Source organism: Lingula anatina, chromosome 7, assembly GCF_051362555.1.
Source record: "Lingula anatina isolate TDL-2025a chromosome 7, LinAna3.0, whole genome shotgun sequence".
In the NCBI taxonomy this organism is placed as follows: Eukaryota; Metazoa; Brachiopoda; class Lingulata; order Lingulida; family Lingulidae; genus Lingula; species Lingula anatina.
This window is the reverse complement of record NC_141773.1, coordinates 2,919,195-2,938,242: the sequence shown is the minus strand read 5'-3', so window position 1 is coordinate 2,938,242 and position 19,048 is coordinate 2,919,195. Positions and strand designations below refer to the sequence as shown.

Below are 19,048 nucleotides of genomic sequence, written 5' to 3'. Positions count from 1 at the left end.
TACCTGAAGGTGGCGGAGCAGAGGGCCGTCTCATCATAGCTGGCCAACATGGTGGCCGCACCTTGACCCTGCACCATGTCTTCTAGCGACACCTGGGGGGTGGTGTCGAAGTTAACCAGGCTGGCGCCCTCATAGTCATTGACATGTTGAGACTGGAATACAGAGACGATTTTGGGTTGTAAGGAAAAAACTAGGAAAAAATGGCTCTAAGGCCTTTTAGATGGGGATGGTGGGGGTTGTGACAATAATTTACATGATGAAATCATATGAATCATGTTAGTCTAGTTTTTTCACAAAGCTGCTATTTGGCACCCATTAAGAGCTATTTTTGATGACCTTAATGAAACTGTGCAATTAAATACTGAAATTTCTATTACAAACACACAAACAATATTACCTCTAGAATGGTATTGACAGCAAGGCTAGCCAGATCTAGCTCTATACAGACTGTAGAGTAACTTCCAGAATTGTTGATCTCGATGCTACTGCTTTCTTCAAATTCTGTAAGTAGCCTGAAATAAATTTTTCAATATAAGTTCCATTGTTGATAATTATTTAATTTGTTGAAGCCACAAATCTGAATTTACAGTACCCAAATAAGACCATATTGTTTCCTGCAGTCTGCTAAATTACAGAGATTTACAAGTACCTATTGTCGTCTGCCTCCTTCCCGCCCAGATCAGGCCTCTCTGAGCGCGAACACCAAAGCACGTGATTGTGCTTCTGAAGATGACGCGCAAAAAACAGATCGCAGCCAAACATGGTGGGGTCTTTGGGCATATTACCAAGTGGAATGTGGAAGTAGCGACACTGCTCCATCATGGTCTGAAAATGGAAGATTTTTGATACGATTTTCTTTCATCAATAATGGTGGGTTTCAGAAAGCCAAATTATTAGGTGACCTTTGTTTTAAGTGTTTTTGAAAGTTTTCCAGTATCAGAAATGAAAACATTCCCAAATACCACAAAGGAAAGTCGAGAAATAGGTCTCAGGTCTAACCGGAAATAGGCAGCTGTCTTAGCAGCAATGAAGGTGCAGTCTAAACAGTAAAATATGGCTTCAAGTGTTGACAACAGTTGAGATTTTTCATGAATTGAAACATGGAAGACTACTAGACACTAGTACAAGATTCCTCCTTTGCTGATGCAAAAACAGAATAACAATTAGAACATTCCAAACACTGACTTGCTTTCAATATGGATTTTTTACAGTAGCAGCACAAGCACCACACCACCATATTTACCTGCAGCACAATCTCCAGGTTGAGGTAATGTTGTACCATCCTCCGTGACCCCATCCTTTGCCAGTCCAGAACACTGTACAACTCTGGGCTGGAAGATCACACACATTTTTGTTGTTGTCGAGGTTGTTTTTTCTTTCCTTTTTTTTTTGCTGTTGTTAATGTTGTTTTTTTAATTATAGTTTAATATTGTCCTCGTATATTGTAATGAATTAGTCACATTATACTGCCATTAATTATGATATTCTGTGAAATGAGCATCCTGTTGAAGAAGAGAAATGAGAGAGAGAGAGAGAGAGAGAGAGAGAGAGAGAGAGATGGGGCAGGAAAAAGAAAAGAGAAGAGAATGCAACTCACCTATCCAGGTAGTGAACTGGCACCATAGGGAAGTCAGTGAGACCTGGCATGGCACTGGTTAAGTGCTGGAAATCTGGAACAACAAAACGGATATATAAGACATACAAATAATCTTACATTCCACAACAATGCAGAGACCACTGGTCCTAAAAAGTTTACTCCTAGGAAAATATTCAATTTGAAACTGAACATGCAGTTATAGTTGTTTTACAGAAAAATCATTTATCATGCCCTCTCCCAGGATAGTGCTGTCATTTAATTTTAATGCTACAGTTATTATTATTGTCACAAAAGACCTCCATACCGTGGGGGGACTGTACAGCTATCAGCGTGGCACCTCTTTTCTCGTCCTTGTAAGCTGACAGCAGCCTCTGTATGGCTCTGTGGACCTGACGTACGTCTGTCTCAATACGCACGTCAAACGTGTGACCTGCTGCTGGTAACAACTCCTCGGCCATGTTTGATTTGGTCACTCTACAAAAACAAAATTGATTTTACTCAGTGGAAGGTTAACATGATTCTATTTAGGAACAGGAATAAAAGATTAATACAGAATATTTCAGCAACTTGCCTGGTATTTTCCAAATTTTAAATTTTCATGAGCATTTCAAATGAATTATATTTCCAATGATTATTATTTAAAAGTTATCTCTCTCCATAGTTATCTCAATATTTCTCTTTAAATCTCCAGGCGAACTTTGTTCCACTGCTGTCTTACTTATTGTTCCTCTCAGCATTAAAGAGTGCGGTCATGTTGGGCATCTGGTTACTTCTCACTGTGTCCACCACAAACACTGACCCCTTCTTGGACATGGGGAAAAACAGACCAAATATCATCTTGTGGCCACTGAAGTGAAAAACAATTTAATTTCACATTTATACAGCTGAAAAAGGCTGGAAAAATAATAGGTCCTGTGACATTATTATTTATTTATTAGAACAGAAACATTGTACAGCCAACTATTCATTTCAGAGATGGAACTAAAATAACATTCCCAAAAATAAAATAGAATATATTATTATTAGCATCACCACTATATTAGGACTCTGATACACTGTCACCTTTTGCTTATCCATTTCTAATTTCCACTACAAAACAATTATTAGGATAAAAAGTGTACTCCTCCATAAACATCCACTACAATTTTAATTGTAATGTAATTGTAATTAAAATGCCCCTTTTCTTTGGACATTTTAAACAAGTATTAACTGTATGAAAATTTCAAGCTCAGTCTCACCACACATGATGGTATAGATAGATGTGTTTCATGGAGCCTGGTTCTAAGTACGGGAACTGAGCCAGGGTCCTGAAATCCAGGTGCTCTATGTCAAAGGTTTCTGGTTCCTAAAAAGAAAGAAAGAAAGAACTATTCACAAACTAAAAAGAAAAACAAAGAACTGAAATTACTCTTAGTCATGCCATTTATAATAAGTAAGAGGCTGCACTGCTTTTATTTGCTTTGTTTGAAATAGTTGCACAGTAAAGAGAGCAATGGTGAATCTTTATATGTACCAAATACAATATTCTAACCAGTGAGAATATCAAACACAACTCACCCTTCCTCCCATCAGTTTGATAAACTCTTTGTTCACAGTGACGACACATCCCAGCTTGACGAGAGCACGGAAACTGAGAGGAACATGGGTCTCATAGACACCCTCGATGTCAGGTGATGACAGGTCCGCACTGATCTCACTGAAGACACACAAGAAAATGAATGGATGATCCTTGTTATTGTTTTGATATCTTTTTTTATCTTAATCTGCATGTTATTACAATGACTATGGTTATTAAACTACAATAATGACATATGTCAATCTGTCAGATAAATTATCTTGATGAAAATGAGAGTTTGAAAATCATTATGGTGCAACTCCTTCCTCCAGGAACTATTTGCAGTTTTCTCACTCCCTGGACCCCCATTCAACAAAAGGATATAATAAGTCAAAAGATGAAAGTAGACAGAAAAATTGTCTTGAAGTTGTAACACTAGAAATGTAGACTTCAATCCTTGTGCTGTTACTTTTAATTTACATGAGTATCATAATTAAGATCAAACCATATTCTGATTCAAATGCTAGAACACCTGTGGCATAGTGCCTTGAGTTTCACTGACACTCACTTTATATGTTCCAGATACACATCCTCAGGAACGTTGTACTCGTACAGGTTGAACACTGGATGGGACCTGGGCAGGGTTCTGTTCACCTTTCTCCACACTGAAACAGAAAAACCACCTTGTTTGGCACTGCTGACTTTAACCCATCATTAAAACATCTACATGTATTCACCTTGTTAAAGTACATAACAAATTATCTCCACATAAACAATTTGCCAATCTCCCCATTAGCATATCTACTTTTCACTTTAACTTGCTGATGAGACATTTAAAAATGCCAAAAAAACTGTAAAACTTACTCTGCCCTTCTCCCTCCTTAGCCGACTTCTGGTTGACGTAAAATATCCGTGGGACGGTCAGTTTGATAGCATGGAGGTCAGTCCCTATTAACGCCCACAGTCTGAACAATCCAGGATGACCAGTCTCTGCTATCTATAAATAGAAAACAGCTTTGGTTACTATGGTGATATGAAAATGAGTTGCTGAATGGTGAAAGAACATAGGGAAGATGGCATCTTTGGTTAAGACAGTAAAATGAATTGCTGAATAAGAGAACAGTGCAGATGTCATTACATTTCACTTTTGGCTAAAGTAACTATTTACTAAATCTGAACAAATCTGACATATTTTTGACAATTTTTTGTCTGAAAAAACAATCTAAAAGTTCTGAAAATTTGAGTCCAAAAAAAAAACACTCTTTGTAACAAAAATAATTCTTTGAAAAAAGGGAATGTTAAAAGTTTGAAAAATTCAAAAGCATTAATCAACACATTTTTTCCTTTTTTCTTCATTTCTAAGAAACCTAGTTTCACTCATTCCATTACCTGGACAATCTGCCAGGGGAGGTCAAACATGGCTCTGGCAGTCTTCCTAAAAAATCCCCCCAAACCTGTTGCTGGCCCGCTCCTTATCACACTGCCCCCTGTAGGCTCAAATCCTGTATCAAGACGCCTGCGTTTCTGCTGCTGCTGTCTCTGGCGTCGCTGGAACTCCCATTTTTTCTTGTGAAACTCCAGCCATGCCCTGTGCTCCTCCTGAATTTCAGGGAAAAGGAAAAATGTCAGACAAAAATCGATAAAGATGGGTAATACGGTGACTCTCTATTAACAAAGTCGGTAGATCATTTATTTAGGGGTTTTTTAATACATTTTTATAGTCCTGGAGTGCAATCTTTTGATTTATACTATTTGTACGTCTGCACAGTTTTACCTTTGTCTTCCCCAGTGGCGGCGGTGCTCCAAGAACCTCTCTCCAAGACTTCGTAAGGTCTGAATCCTCCTGAGAGCCCCCCTGTGAACTCTCGGCATCCCCGCGGCCACGTTTGCGGTTATTTGTGGTGACAGACACTAAATGGAGGCCATTTTGTTTCTTGTGACTTTTATCTCCGATATCTTCAATGTCCCCCACATTTTGGGAGGTGTCCATTGGGCTCTCTGAGCTCTCCTGGGGATATACAATGATGATAAATTATAAATTCAGACAGAGTAAAACCTACATGTAGCTGTTTCAAATATAAATTTTTTTCCAAAGTAAGTGATTACTATCCCTAACACATAAGTAAACGTTATTTATTCTAGACATCTTTAAAAAATAATTTCCAGTACAATGAGTAAATAAATGATCAATATAAAAAAGACTTGCAAATGAAACCTGTTCAGCTATCTTTGAGCACACTATGGGCAAAGTATTTTGTAAAATACAATCCCTCAAATTCATAAAATTTCACTGGCATATGTTTCCGATTGTCACATTTATGTCCAAATATGCACTTTCAGTCTCCACAAACACTACAGGTATATGACCTTCACTGTAGACTACATACCTCTGGAGGATTAGGCTTAGGAACTGGGGCAAATATTTCATTGATTCTCTTCTGCTTATAGATGTCGTTCTTCTCCAGGAGTTTCTTATGAAGCCAGTCTGGGTGGCGCACCCTGGGGACGGGATTGGCAACCTAGGAAATGGAGTATAACAGTTCTAGGACAGATACATTAAATCAACCAATTGCACCTGGGCTGATGAAGTTCCAAGAATTTTAAAGAAGTTTCAACCTCTAGGCTGAAACAATGAGCATTATACCCTTAATGCAGTAGTAAAAATTATTTTTTTCCTAAAAATTTTAAATACTTTCTCACTCAATCACTAATGTATTTACCATATCCGAAGCCAATGAAAAAATTACTATCTGTACACCTGTTTTCAAGTTCCTAGTTACTAGTTTTTTACCATTCGAAACATTCCTATAATGGAGACTGGCAGTTTTAAAGTGTGATAATTAAAACTACAAAATCTACAAACATACCCCCTGCAAAGCAGCTGGAATTGTGATAATCTTCTGGACACAGCTACCCAGTCTTTCTATGTAGTACTCCCAGTCCAAGATCTGAAGGAAGAGAATAATGAAGTTACATAGGGGCTCAAGAGACTTTTTCTTCTTACTTTTTTCTACACAATAATGCATGTCACACAAACAGTCAGAAAGTTTACAGATATAATAACCATAGCTGTAAGAAAATTATTTCTAGCTGACAAACTGCTCTCTCTCTCTCTCTCTCTCTCTCTCTCTCTCTCTCTCTCTCTCATAAAACTCACACACAGTTTCATCCTTTCCCTTCTTTTTCAAATCCCCTCTTTTACACAATCACACATGCTGTCATAGACAGACAGACAGACAGACAGACGTACAAACAGACAGAAGACTTACAGCTCTAATATCAAAGTCAGACATGGAAGGACTCTTCAGCCACTTCTTCAGGTAATGTTTCTTCACTCCAGGTTCTGCCTGGAAGATGGCCAGCGGAATGGCCCTGGAACAAAATATTTTAAAATATATATCATGTAAGAAACACAGTCTGTCAGATGAGATAGGATATTTGACATACGTTGTACAAAATGTTGTCAATCAGTTACAAATGAGTGCAAAATGTCAAAGTTCTTTTTTTAATAGCATGAGAAATTAACACGAAGTTTACCAATCAATATTTCATCTGCTTACAAATGAAACCTTTCAACAAGCAAAAATTGTTCTACACTTCCTTGTAATATTACTTATCAACTGGATAATTATCAAACATAATTCTCCTTTTTCAACCCTCATCTAGAGAGGCTTCCATTGCAGAATATTTATCAAAACTGCTACATTTCACTTGCTGGATGGTTATCACACATATTTCTCATATTCCGCACCTCTCAGTGACAGGGGACCCCTCTGGTTTCTTGGAGATGACAAACTTGCATGCCAGTCCAGCATCCTTCACCATCTGGTCACCTAGGAACTGGGAAATAATTAAGTTTAAGATTCAAAATGAAATAAAAAATGTAGAGATCTTGCCACATATTTTACTGACAGCTTCACTAAAAAGAAGGTTCTTTCCTTAAAAAGAAAATATGAGTATGTGTAATGTATGTGTCAAAAAACCAATTAACTCAAACTCACAGTTTGCATTTAGTCTGCAACAGTTCAGGATAAATCTATGGTTGTCCACTAAAAAGTTTTGGTATTGGTCTGTCATAAAAGGGTACAATATTCCCTTAAATTGAACAACAACAGACATAATTTTGGCTAAATTTCTTTGTAACACCAGCCCCGCGAATTGGCTCACCTCAGCCAGTCTTTTAGCAGTGCTGATGGAGGTGGATTTCTGGCCACCATAGTCTGAAAGTTTCCTTGACATGCTTCTGTTTTCTGAGATCAGCTCAAACAGCTCCGAGTCAGGCATGTTTGCTGCCTGGAATGTGGATGGCAAAAATTACAAATAATGTAAATAATAATTGTTTGTAAGGAACATTCTATTAGAAAATGATTGTGGTCAGAGTTTTTGACACAATTTCCTTAAAATCAAGATCATATTCACATTTCTCTGTGCTTTTAATTGCTTTTACATTTCTTTCAGATGTAATAGATTTCCACTGATTGTCATCCACGTAATTTTAGTCAGTAAGCTCCCAAGAAGAATGGCTGACAGAAATTCCATAACTTATGTCGGAAGATCAGCCAAAGAGGCATAGTCCACAAGATTTTTTCTTAACTCTCATTTGCCGATATCTGTAAATTCTCACCTTACTGTACAAGACATCTAACCAGTAATCTGCAACTTTGGCAACACAGGCATAACACTCCTCTCTTGTACTGCCTTTTAAAAATGCCTCAAATACAGAGGACTGGAAGATCTTAATGAGCTGCAACTCTCCTCTTCTCTTTACTTCAAAACCCTGGAAAAAAAAAACTCAAATTGTAAGCTGAATATGAACAGGCTGAGTAACAAAAAAAGGTTGTGATTCTGCCATATAAAAACAGAGAAGAAGCATTTCCATAACAACAAGCAAAACCTCTCAAATAGTCCTACGAAATCTGATGTATGTAAAAAACTGAAACCACTTTTTTCCTCCATGATCCTTCACCATTTATTGGAATGATTGGGGTTCTCTTAAAAAGGCGATTCAGTTAATTTCTCTTTTTATATATGTCACACTGTGTATAGACAATTGAACTTCTGAATCTGTTCTATATATATGTACATGTATATATATATATACACACTGTAACAGATATATGACACCAACCTTTAACTCAGCCAGCGAGCCGTCAAAATTAAACACAGCGTATCTCTTCTTCAACTTCTTCCCCTCCTCCTTGGACGCGGGCAGTATCATGGACAGGTACGGACCGTCCACCTCAAAGAAGATGGAGTTCTCAGCTCGCACCTCGTACTTCAGGGTTTTGGGGTCCACCAGTTCATGATACTGAGGGTTGGTGTAGCTGTCCTGTGGGAAGAAATGAACAAAAAATTTGATATAAAATATTAAATATAAAAGTAATTTAATTTGGCTAAGAACTACAGATTAAACTATGGTATCTTTGGTGTAACAGATTCACTATCCATGTACGTGTATATTACAGGAAAAATTGCTTTTTATGTGTAACAAAATAGCAGCCGGATAATCTTAAAGTTAAGCAAATCAAAATCTTACACTGGTAAAACATCAGTTATTTCTGTTTAGTTTCAAGCACTCAAAATTTTAAAAACTTCATTGTGTTCAAAAATAATATATATATGCTGGTATCTACATTTTCATATAAATCACCCGTAGCAAAATATCAGGCCTGCTGCAAAATTGCAACGAATTTGCTGCAATATGACTGCAAATTAGCAGCAAAAAATTTTTTTTTGCAAACTCCCGCAAACTTGTTGCCCCAAACTTTAAGCAATATTGCTGCAAACTTTTCATTTTTCTACAGGATTTCCTAAGAAGTAATCTCAAGTCATATTTAGTATAAATATTTCAATTACAGACACTGGACCCCACCTTGACCATAATGTTCAACATAGCACCAGAGTAGGAGATGGTCACTTTGGATTTCTTGGGGTTTGTCGTCTTGATGACATAGTTCTCTGGAAAGGATGCTGGCAGAATGCACCAAATTCCATCTGTATCCAACTCTAGAGGTCTCCTGCAACCAAGACAAGCACTGGATTTACTAAATTATCAATTACAGATAAAAATGTTGCTGTCTACAATTTCCATTTCTTATCTCATTTAATCAGCCGTATAGAAATCTCCATAATTTCTATTTCTTGCCCAGTTTTTTCAATGGACTCTCATTTAATGAGTGATTTTAAAAATTTCCATAATCCCCATTTCTTACCCAATCTGTTCAATCAGCTCTCTTGCCTGCATAATAATGTTGGCTCCAGTGTGACACACAATGCCTGCCATCTCCATGCAATACCAGCGAGCACTGAATTAGAAAATACACAAACTTAAAATCATTATCAAAAGATCAAGCAGGAATGAGATTGCCATTTAGTGAAATAGTTGGAAAATATGACACTGGGTCCAGGGGGCAGCTTAGGTCAATGATGCTTTTGGCTCCAAAAAAGACGAAGTGTGTGTTAGTGTGTGTGTGTGCAATCCCTCCTGAGAGGCCATTTTAATGGTACAAAGTACATACAGGAATAAGAGCAGCTATATAACAGTGTGCAGTTTTGACACCAATTCCTGAACAATTAAAATCTCTTTAAAAAACCATTGAAGAAAAATTTAAATACATGAAGAAAAAAGAACAGGTTTGATGAAATGTCATAATACAAGTCCTACCCTTTCCTCATCACGTAGCCGTAGAAAGAGTTTAGGATACATTTGTGTGCCAGCTGCAAGGAGTCGTAGAGCACCAGCAAACCATTGGCTCTTTTGATCTCCGCAGGATCCTTCTTCTTCTCGGCCTCTGACACCTTGTTCTTCCACACCTACAAGTCAAGAAAAAAAAAAAAAAAAGAAAAAATTTACAAAAATCTCAAAGGAAGAAAAAGACAACTTTAAAATTCTGATAGACAGAATGCTCTTTAATTAGAGCAAATGATAAAATTTTTTTTTAAAGTTTCTTTTTCAAATAAAAATGCCAATAACAAACTCAGAGAAATCTGACCCACACAAACTGAAAGTCAAGGACTCGTCTCATGTCACTTGTAATTAAAAACAGCCAAATCACATCAACTTTTCAAACATATACTTTAACTAAGGGATTAAAAGAATTGGGGACCCCTTTTTTCCTTCAAGGGGCCCCTTCCTCCATGACCAACCTTTGTAAGTCCCTTGAACTCGTATCTCCTGTCCCTAAAAGCACGGACTGTATCGACGTAGAACGAGTTTTCTCTCTGACACACCGTGGCCACTCTCTCCTCTATTCTTGTCACATGGGTTTTCTTGTAGGCCTTTCTGCAGTAATCTGCATGGAAACAAATATCATCACTTTGTGTTATAAAACTCTTTGTATTCTGGGTCAGGTATTATCCATTTTTGAAACTAAGGATAACGTATCCAAAATGTACTATGGAGATTTCCCTTTAGTTTACCTTTTAATAAGATAATCAAAATTCAATCCATCAGATCCAACTTGTTTATAGCATGTTTGTTAGCCACAGTTCCCCATGAAATAACGCTAGTTTGGGTCTTGCCAACATTTTTACTTAAAGATCTCTGTTTTTAATAAAAGACATGTATTTTCATCAAAAACACTTAAAACTTTTCATCTTTGCTTGTAAAACTCACAAGTAACCATATTTTGTTTTACAATATCACATCATCTCTCGTTGTTTCAGACTTTCTTTGCCTCATCCCAAATCCAGTCCAGCTGTGTTAACATGGCCACCAACAGACCGATTCACAGTGCAATGTTTGTCACTTCACAACAGTTGCAGCTGTGACGGCCTACCAGGGGACAGCACTATCTCCAAGACAGACTACAATGAACTCCTTCATGAAAAAAAAACTGAGTTTTCCTGTCCTTCCTTAATGTTTATCTCTTCTAAATTTCTCTGAAGTGGTCAATTCTTATAATTTATATTAAATTCTGTTCATTTTGGAACTCCCATCATTAAAACTTTCCATTTTATAAGTGGAGACATTATTACAGTAATCCCAAGGAACATAAGACTCCAGCTAACCAACCTGCAAGTCGCTTCTTCTCAAAACTGGCCTGTTCTTCCCTGGAGAGTTCATGGAAGGCTCTGGGTTTACCATCGGGAAAGGCAGGGGGGAACTTTTCATTTTCTAACTGCTGCTGAATACGGTGATATTCACTACGGGACGCAGGCACTGAAGGGGAGAAGAAATGAGAGAGTGAATGCTAGATCATAGATGACTTATAATATCACATAAGAGGAAAAAAATAATTATAATACTAGATTCTACCATAACAGTCACACCCTTTACCGAGGATTGAATTCCATATCATACATATATCTGTAGCACTTACTGACTTCCCCTCTCCACGTCCAGGTCATTTTTCGCTGACACAGTGCCCCCGGTCTGTTGAAATCACACGCAGCACACGTGGCCTCGTCTACATTGGCTGACGGCTACAATATAAACACCAAACATAACATCAATTTATCATTTATATCAGTATAAATTAAGGGTATTGTTATAATAATAATTCTGTGCATGCCCTATTTTCTCTAGATTAAAACAACTTAAACATAACATCAGCAGTCCTTGTTTTGTAAAATAATTTTAAAGAACTGGACGTGGACAAGTGCCCTTACCTGTAATCTGTTGGTCAAGATGATGTTAGGGTACATGGCACCCACATCGAGATGGTAAATTATTGGGTTTTCCAAACGGTTTGGGCAGTCACGCAATCTAGACAGCTTCTCTATAATTTCTGCACAAACCTTGTAAAAAAAAAAGAAGTTGTAAGAAAATATTTGTAAATGTGTATGTATAATGCAACTGTTTAAAAATGCTACTTTAATATCCTGGTTTCCTTTAATTATTTGGAAGAAATGGTATCATGAAATAACAATATACACAAAGATGAAAAATCATTATTTGTAAAAAAAATCCAGTCATAGCTACAGTCTTTATGTACTTGATTTCCACACTTCAAAATAATGACATTTGATGAAGAAAGAACAGACTCGTCAAAGTTTCTCAATAACTTATGTGTACTGGAACTGGGTACTAAAATACATGAAAAATATAGCAGTTAAATAAATTGCTTTGAGAACTCTTCCCTTTTGACAGTACTTACTTCATCAAAGTTAGTGACAGTATCTAAAGGAATTCCCTCTTCCTCTTCTATGGCATGCTTCATGGTTTTCTCTACTTTATCTATCAGCCCTTGAAATGCCTCTGGAACCTTAATACAACCAAAAGGTTTTATATTTAGATCATATAAATTAACATACAAATTATTCATTTTTGAATTATGATATAATTTTGAAGTTTCAATGTATTTTTTTTTTAAGTTTGGCCTCATCATGATAGTTTAATTATTATTTCTTTTTGAATCTTTTCAAATCTTTTTAACACTCTCCATCCCCCACGCCCTCTATCATAATATTATTTAAAATTTACTATAATTTTACACTCCACCCCTTTCATGAGATGTTGAAATTCAAATAATCAATCATTACAAAATACCAAACACGCGTGTCCTTACCATTCTAAATCGACATGGAATATCTGCCCTGAAGACTCCAGACTCCAGAGCCTCAACATGACCACCCACGTAGGTCTCTGTGTCAAGAACATGGCCGTCATCGCTGAGTTTATTGAACACTTGCTCCTGTTTGTTAGGGAAGACAATGTTGGCGTGGTAAGCCTGGACCATCAATAGTGCCTCACAGAGAGTGCCGGAGCCTTTACGTAGTACCTGAGGGAGGTGACATGAAAGGAAACGTCTTTTAAGAAATTATTATATCAATTTGAAAACAACAAAAAGACTTAGAGGTGACCTACATTCAGTTGATTTCAGAAAAAGACCCCCCCCTTCTCCACTCACCAAATCTAGGTGCTTTGATCTAATGAGATCTCTCTCTCTCTTTCCCTGTGTGTGTGTGTGTGTGTGTGTGTTTGTGTGTGTGTGTGTGTGTGTGTGTTTGTGTATTTGTGTGTGTGTGTGTGTGTGTGTGCGCTTGTGTGGGTTGATGTGTGTGCGTGCATGTGTGTGTGTGCGTGTGTGTGTGTGTGTGTGCGTATCTCCATGCATGCACATGTATACAAGATATGGTAACCCTCACTACAACATACTGTACAGTACAAAACCTTTCACACACCTTAGACTAGTGGCAAGATGAGGTGACCAGTTCACCCTGGTCACTACCTATAGTGAAGCCACTCAGGTTGAAACTGCAACATGGGTTAGTCATTTAATTTTACCACATACCAGAATATGATTGATACATATTCCCAGTTTCTAATTCAGCAGGATCACTTAAAGGTACATACGAACCAAGCATCGGTGGAGCTTGGATTCCCAGTAACACATGTAAACCACTTCTACTAGATTCTTATATGACTCAAATAAATTCGACATGCCAAGGGATAAACTGAATAGATCACTCAATCAGCCATAAAAAAACTTTATACTGCTCCTTTCTTTAATTTTTTGGTTGTAAATTTAACCTACTTTCGTGACCTACTTTCCTGACCCATTGACATGCAGCTTAGAATGCCAGCAGAAAAATCCGTTCAAACATCATTTTCGGGTAAAATTAAACAATGCCTTTTGGTAATTCTTTTAGTTATACTACTTGAAACTATATGCTGGCATTTGGTTGGTTTTTGTGACAAAAAATTGACTTTGTATGCATCTTTAAAGCATTCACTCATACATATACACAGAAAAATACAGTATAGGAGGTCAGTAACACTCACCTCGTCTGGTTCCATGGGGATTATAGTACACAGGGCAAAGATGAAAGGATGGACATACTTCATGTACAAGTAATACGTGGCCACTGCATCTGACACCGAGTAATTGGCAAGTACCTGTGAATACACAGGACAGGAGTGAGTACAAAGTAAAGGATAAGAAATGGGTAAGTTTTCTTAACAATGAAGAATGGTTTGAGGCCTATTAAGTTATAACGTAAAATTTGTACCCCTTTTTTATATGCTTTTTTCCCTGTTTTTTTTCATTATGATGAAGCTGTATGCAGCACATAATACAGATTTTTATAATCATTTTTTGTGCTTATTTAGCAAATGTACCCATATCAGCTCTCGTTAATAACTTTCTTGTTTTCCTTTGAAAGTATGAGAAAATTGCTTTTGTATTTCTTAAACAAATCAAAGCTGTAAAACTTCACCTGTGGTTGTTCATTGGCCATCCTGCACATCTCTTCAGGGTCTAATTCCACTGGGTCATATCTCAACTTAGCCTGGGGGAAAAATTAGCAATAATAATAATAATAATAATAATAATAGTAAAGCTTTATATCTCCTCCATCCCAAGTAATGTTGTCCTATATTCTTTGGTGGACCAAAAGTTCGCCTTTTTATTTCTGATTTTATTTTTCCTTTTTTCCAAAAATGCAATGTGCCCAGAAAATGGAAAGAAATTTTTATGTCCTAGACCCAGAATTCTGTACAAATAATATCATTTCTATACCATTATAACATTTACTAAACTCAGATAAGCTTCCACCCACAATTCAAGTCAAATTTGTTTATTCTCACCTTTGCCACTGCCTTCAGGTTTTGACTTCCTACAGGTAAGTAACTGTCTCTCTTCACCCACCTGGGAGAAATAAGATACGTAATTTAATACTCATCTCGTTTAGGTAAGATTTATCACACTAAGCTTAACTGAAAACTGTGACCTTTAACACTTACAAACTATCAAACATGTAGAACATTTGATCAATTTCAGTAAAAAAAAACTGTCAAATCAAACCATATTTTGTTTTACTGAAAAAAAAAATTAAAGAAAAAACAGCTTCTGTACTTTTTCTCAGCATTACATGCATTAAAACAAAAGACATAATGTGAAGGGTTAAAAAAATCCCATTTCTAAACTTTTACTATCTAAGAAAAATATAACACATTTTATTATGTCTACCTAAAACAGTCCATGTGTATGCAAGGTCTGGACTTGTACTCCCCCATACTGTCCTTGGCAAACCCAATCTCCCTCTCCAGATCGATGCTGTGAAAGGCGGCTCTGGCCTCAACAAATGGCCTGTTTAATATAAAATCAAACCATAGTATGTTGAAAGATTATCGATAGGAGATACCTTGTTAATAAAGAAATCACATCTGAAATTTCCACGACGTCTAGCTTGCCATAAAAATTATATAGTTACTTAAAGGGTTTTCAAAGACACTAGAAAAAGATTTAACTGAAAGTGATCAAATCCATCAACTACACACTCACCAATCAAACGAGTCACCATTGTATGTGACAAAAATATTGGGTTTCACTTCTATTATATGATCGATGAATTTCTGAATTGTACCCATCTGAAAGAAATAACGGAATTTGAAAAGTGTTCACAAATCACTCTAAATTTCATCTATCACTAGAAAATCTAACAAGAAAGATACAGAAAACAGAAGTTTTATTTAATGTTACATACATGTAGCATATTAACTATGAATACTAACCTAATATTTTTCATTTCACCAAATCACAACACATAATTTACTTTGCTGCAGAACTGCAACTTGACCCACCTCGTCTGGTTCATTGAAAACAATGAAAGGTCCTTCAAATTCTGGACGCGGAGTGTACTCAAAATCTTCCACGTCCTGTGCTACAATCTCTCTGTTACAGATCAGATAACCTTGACCGTCTATCATGTACGATATCATCATGATCTGGTCTGTGGAAGAGTCTGGGAATTTTAGCGGCAGTTTGGTCGTCTCTATATCATACGCCAATACAACTGGATCCTGCAAGGCAGGGGATACACATTTTACAAGGGGCAGTCAATGGAATTTATGTTATCTTAAAAGTGCTCATTTTTTGCTTAAAATTGCATATTTTATATTATAAGCACTTTGCTGCCATAAGAAAAATAAATGCAACTAAAGATTTTCTATAATTAAAAACATTCTTCCAATGTTCATTATCATTTTAAGAAATCATTTTTGCCAATTAAAGATTAAAAAACAAGACCCATGCCCAAACAAGTTTGTAAAGGGGTCTCCAAAATATCAATAACTTTATATTTACAGGGGTTTCCACAAGGTCCTCCCTCCTCCGTATTTCTGGAGGGCCCGCTCCTCTTCCCCTGACTGCATACCAATGACCAATGTGGATACGCTTATCTATGGATACCCTCACATGGTATGGCACATCATGCTCTCTTAAATAAATAAATAAATAAATAAATAAATAATATAATAATGCACATTATTACTGCACATAATTAATGAACATTATTAATAGACCGAAAAAAATTCCTTGATTTTTTTTTCAATATAAGGTGTATCACACTCCCCACTCAGAACATAGCCTTACATCTTTTACAGGCAGTCAAGCCAAACAGAAAATCAATAAGAAAATTATATAGACATAGCATCCGCTGTACCTGATGTCTATAATATTCTCCATCTGGTCTGCTATCTTCTTGGACATCACACTGGACCCAGTGTCTCCTGCCAGATGACTGCAATATACAATATCAGGTATATGTATATGTATATGCATATATGTGTAAACAATGAATGGACAACATGCACAAATATTGCTGATGCAATACAGCCATTTGCCACAAGTGCATGCATGGGGCACAAAAATGACAACATACAGTAAAATCAAGTTAACTAAAGCAACGCATTTGATACTTAACAGAGATTGCAATGGATTTAAGAATACTTGCTTAGTGGTATTTCACAAATAATCTACAGGGTTGCTTACCCTCTTCTTTTTTTTTTGATTTCAATTGTTCTTTCTAATTTTCATCTTCTAACTTAGCCCAAAAGCAAACTGTGATCTCTTCAAATACTTTTTACTCTCACTGGTGACAGCTACCAAAGTAAGCAAGTCAACTGTGGCCCAGTCAGCTGTAAAATGATTAGATTAAGCCCAATATATTTTCTGCTCAACCCAAGATTTACCTTGTTAACATTTCACTGTATGCATCTTGAGATTTTGCCCGGTCTTTATTTTTCTTCACAGCGGGATTTATGTCCTTCTTCACCTTCATCAGATCTTCCACAGAACTGAATGACAGTTTCAAGTAGGTCCTTTTCAGGCCCACCAGATGGTTATGCTGAAAACAAGTACATACAGTGTACACGTACAGTATCTCTAATTAACAAGATTACTTTGTTCCAATGAAACTGAAAATAGGAACTTTACAATTGACTTAAAAGTAAGGCATGAACATGAAATACTGAAAGCACATATATCTTTTCTTTATTATTAAAAGCTTTATGATTTGATTTTCATACTCAATTTAAAAAAAAATTCTACAAGTCTGTGCCTTACCAGGTCCAAGTCCTCCTTGTTTACAGTTTCAACAGCCGCCATCTTGCCTGCATATTTTTTCATCAGGAAGGAGGCGACTTCACGCTCACAGTTGGCCTTGGTTGCCACGTAGAAGTAAGGTTTGAAAGGCAGTGATACCTGCAATATTGAAATTATGGAAGTTTTCAATGAATATTAAAGTATATTGAAGAATCTGCCCTGTATCAAGTAGAACAAAATAATATTAACAAAAAATTAAAGTACTACATGAGACCAGTAGGTGAACAAGGACCAAGCTGCAGAACCAAGCTGCAGACTGGTGAGCACTTCATCAGATGCTAAGGTTAACAGTTCAAATACCTTAAACCTCCCTCCATCATCTTGCACAAAGTAATAATCCACTGCGCTGACCAACTTCTTGTCTTCATCCAATACATCCCCCTGAACAAAACAAATGATATTTCTAATAATAATATAATGATAAATATATATGTTATCAATTATAATACAAATCGATTGACAAATTGATAGATAATAATATAATTGATATTATATCAATTTTATATATAATTAGATATTATAAATAAATTTGATATAATAAAATAGATAAATACACTTAGATATACATATACATACTAATACAATGCTACAGTGAATTTCACAGAGGTCATCAATATCAAAACTTTGTTTTTGATGTGTGCAGCTTGTGCTCCCTATGGTTTTAAATGAACAACATCAGAGATGCCTCATACTTGTAAGTCTCATTTGACATCATGTTTTCAATGCATATATCTACTGGTATTCTTCCAAATTCAATCCAAAGGTTCATTCTTTCGAATTTGTGTCAGTGGATAATAAATTAAATAAGCATGCCTCCACTAGTTAATTTGACCAATAAATAAATAAATCGATAAATCTATCTCTTAGCATACCGGATGCATATTGATAAGCCAGCCAACTTTTTCATAAGTGTCTTTATGGCGGTCATATCCAAAGCGTATGTCAACTTCTTCGTTGAATTGGGCTCTTCGGAGTCGCTTATCTGTGGAGTCCTCCCTGGGATAGGAAGAAAATAATGTTATTGTGTTGCTATGGGTATGTAATTTAGACAGTTTTAGTTCATCTCCCTTGGTTTCTATTTGTAACTTAATTCCTACTTGGTAGTACCTCGATCACTGAGCATAAAGATAATGTTACAACCAGTCCACCAAGGAATTATACTGTCCATGCCAAAATAGATTCATTCCATTTCTGCCTTTTTGCTCATTTTTAGAAATTCAAAGAGTAGTCAACATAAGCACAAAGCTTTTACACAAAAACACCCATACCTTTGCTCCTACAACCTAAAGTAAAGAGGGTATCGTACTTTTGACCCCCCCCCCCCCCCACACACACACACACAAACACACACACACACTGCCATTTGTTGTGTCTCTCAAGGAGAAGTTCTGGGGCGAGTGTGCATCGAGTCAAACCATTCCATCATCATAAGTATATTGGCGTTTTTTTTAGAAAAACGCTACCTCCTAAATCAGTGCCGATGGAACCTAAATCAGTGGATGATCGGTGCCCATGAATGATCACTAGACTAGATTTCCACAAGCACCTCTCTACGTTCACCCCGACAGC

At 36.6% G+C, this 19,048-nt stretch overlaps 1 protein-coding gene across 1 annotated transcript in view; it reads right to left on the bottom strand.

Annotated features, from left to right (window-relative positions):
• The window catches only part of LOC106165766 (DNA polymerase epsilon catalytic subunit A), a 30,372-nt gene that overhangs the window by 11,110 nt on the left and 214 nt on the right, over window positions 1-19,048 (bottom strand). The window contains exons 2-42 of the mRNA XM_087017362.1: window positions 18,352-18,475; window positions 17,780-17,860; window positions 17,441-17,578; window positions 17,068-17,222; window positions 16,539-16,616; window positions 16,181-16,313; window positions 15,679-15,897; window positions 15,380-15,465; window positions 15,065-15,184; window positions 14,683-14,743; window positions 14,313-14,384; window positions 13,879-13,992; window positions 12,662-12,874; window positions 12,251-12,358; window positions 11,763-11,891; window positions 11,474-11,576; window positions 11,167-11,313; window positions 10,299-10,444; window positions 9,817-9,965; window positions 9,365-9,457; window positions 9,025-9,169; window positions 8,281-8,481; window positions 7,777-7,929; window positions 7,320-7,445; window positions 6,904-6,992; window positions 6,422-6,524; window positions 6,020-6,100; window positions 5,540-5,671; window positions 4,927-5,160; window positions 4,542-4,751; window positions 4,017-4,149; window positions 3,721-3,817; window positions 3,155-3,293; window positions 2,836-2,942; window positions 2,316-2,444; window positions 1,902-2,071; window positions 1,598-1,670; window positions 1,244-1,331; window positions 650-825; window positions 398-512; window positions 4-152 (exon numbers count right to left, since the gene is read on the bottom strand). Coding sequence (XP_086873488.1) covers window positions 4-152; window positions 398-512; window positions 650-825; window positions 1,244-1,331; window positions 1,598-1,670; window positions 1,902-2,071; window positions 2,316-2,444; window positions 2,836-2,942; window positions 3,155-3,293; window positions 3,721-3,817; window positions 4,017-4,149; window positions 4,542-4,751; window positions 4,927-5,160; window positions 5,540-5,671; window positions 6,020-6,100; window positions 6,422-6,524; window positions 6,904-6,992; window positions 7,320-7,445; window positions 7,777-7,929; window positions 8,281-8,481; window positions 9,025-9,169; window positions 9,365-9,457; window positions 9,817-9,965; window positions 10,299-10,444; window positions 11,167-11,313; window positions 11,474-11,576; window positions 11,763-11,891; window positions 12,251-12,358; window positions 12,662-12,874; window positions 13,879-13,992; window positions 14,313-14,384; window positions 14,683-14,743; window positions 15,065-15,184; window positions 15,380-15,465; window positions 15,679-15,897; window positions 16,181-16,313; window positions 16,539-16,616; window positions 17,068-17,222; window positions 17,441-17,578; window positions 17,780-17,860; window positions 18,352-18,475 — 5,319 coding nt within the window. The remainder of the gene's footprint in view (window positions 1-3; window positions 153-397; window positions 513-649; window positions 826-1,243; window positions 1,332-1,597; window positions 1,671-1,901; window positions 2,072-2,315; window positions 2,445-2,835; window positions 2,943-3,154; window positions 3,294-3,720; window positions 3,818-4,016; window positions 4,150-4,541; window positions 4,752-4,926; window positions 5,161-5,539; window positions 5,672-6,019; window positions 6,101-6,421; window positions 6,525-6,903; window positions 6,993-7,319; window positions 7,446-7,776; window positions 7,930-8,280; window positions 8,482-9,024; window positions 9,170-9,364; window positions 9,458-9,816; window positions 9,966-10,298; window positions 10,445-11,166; window positions 11,314-11,473; window positions 11,577-11,762; window positions 11,892-12,250; window positions 12,359-12,661; window positions 12,875-13,878; window positions 13,993-14,312; window positions 14,385-14,682; window positions 14,744-15,064; window positions 15,185-15,379; window positions 15,466-15,678; window positions 15,898-16,180; window positions 16,314-16,538; window positions 16,617-17,067; window positions 17,223-17,440; window positions 17,579-17,779; window positions 17,861-18,351; window positions 18,476-19,048) is intronic.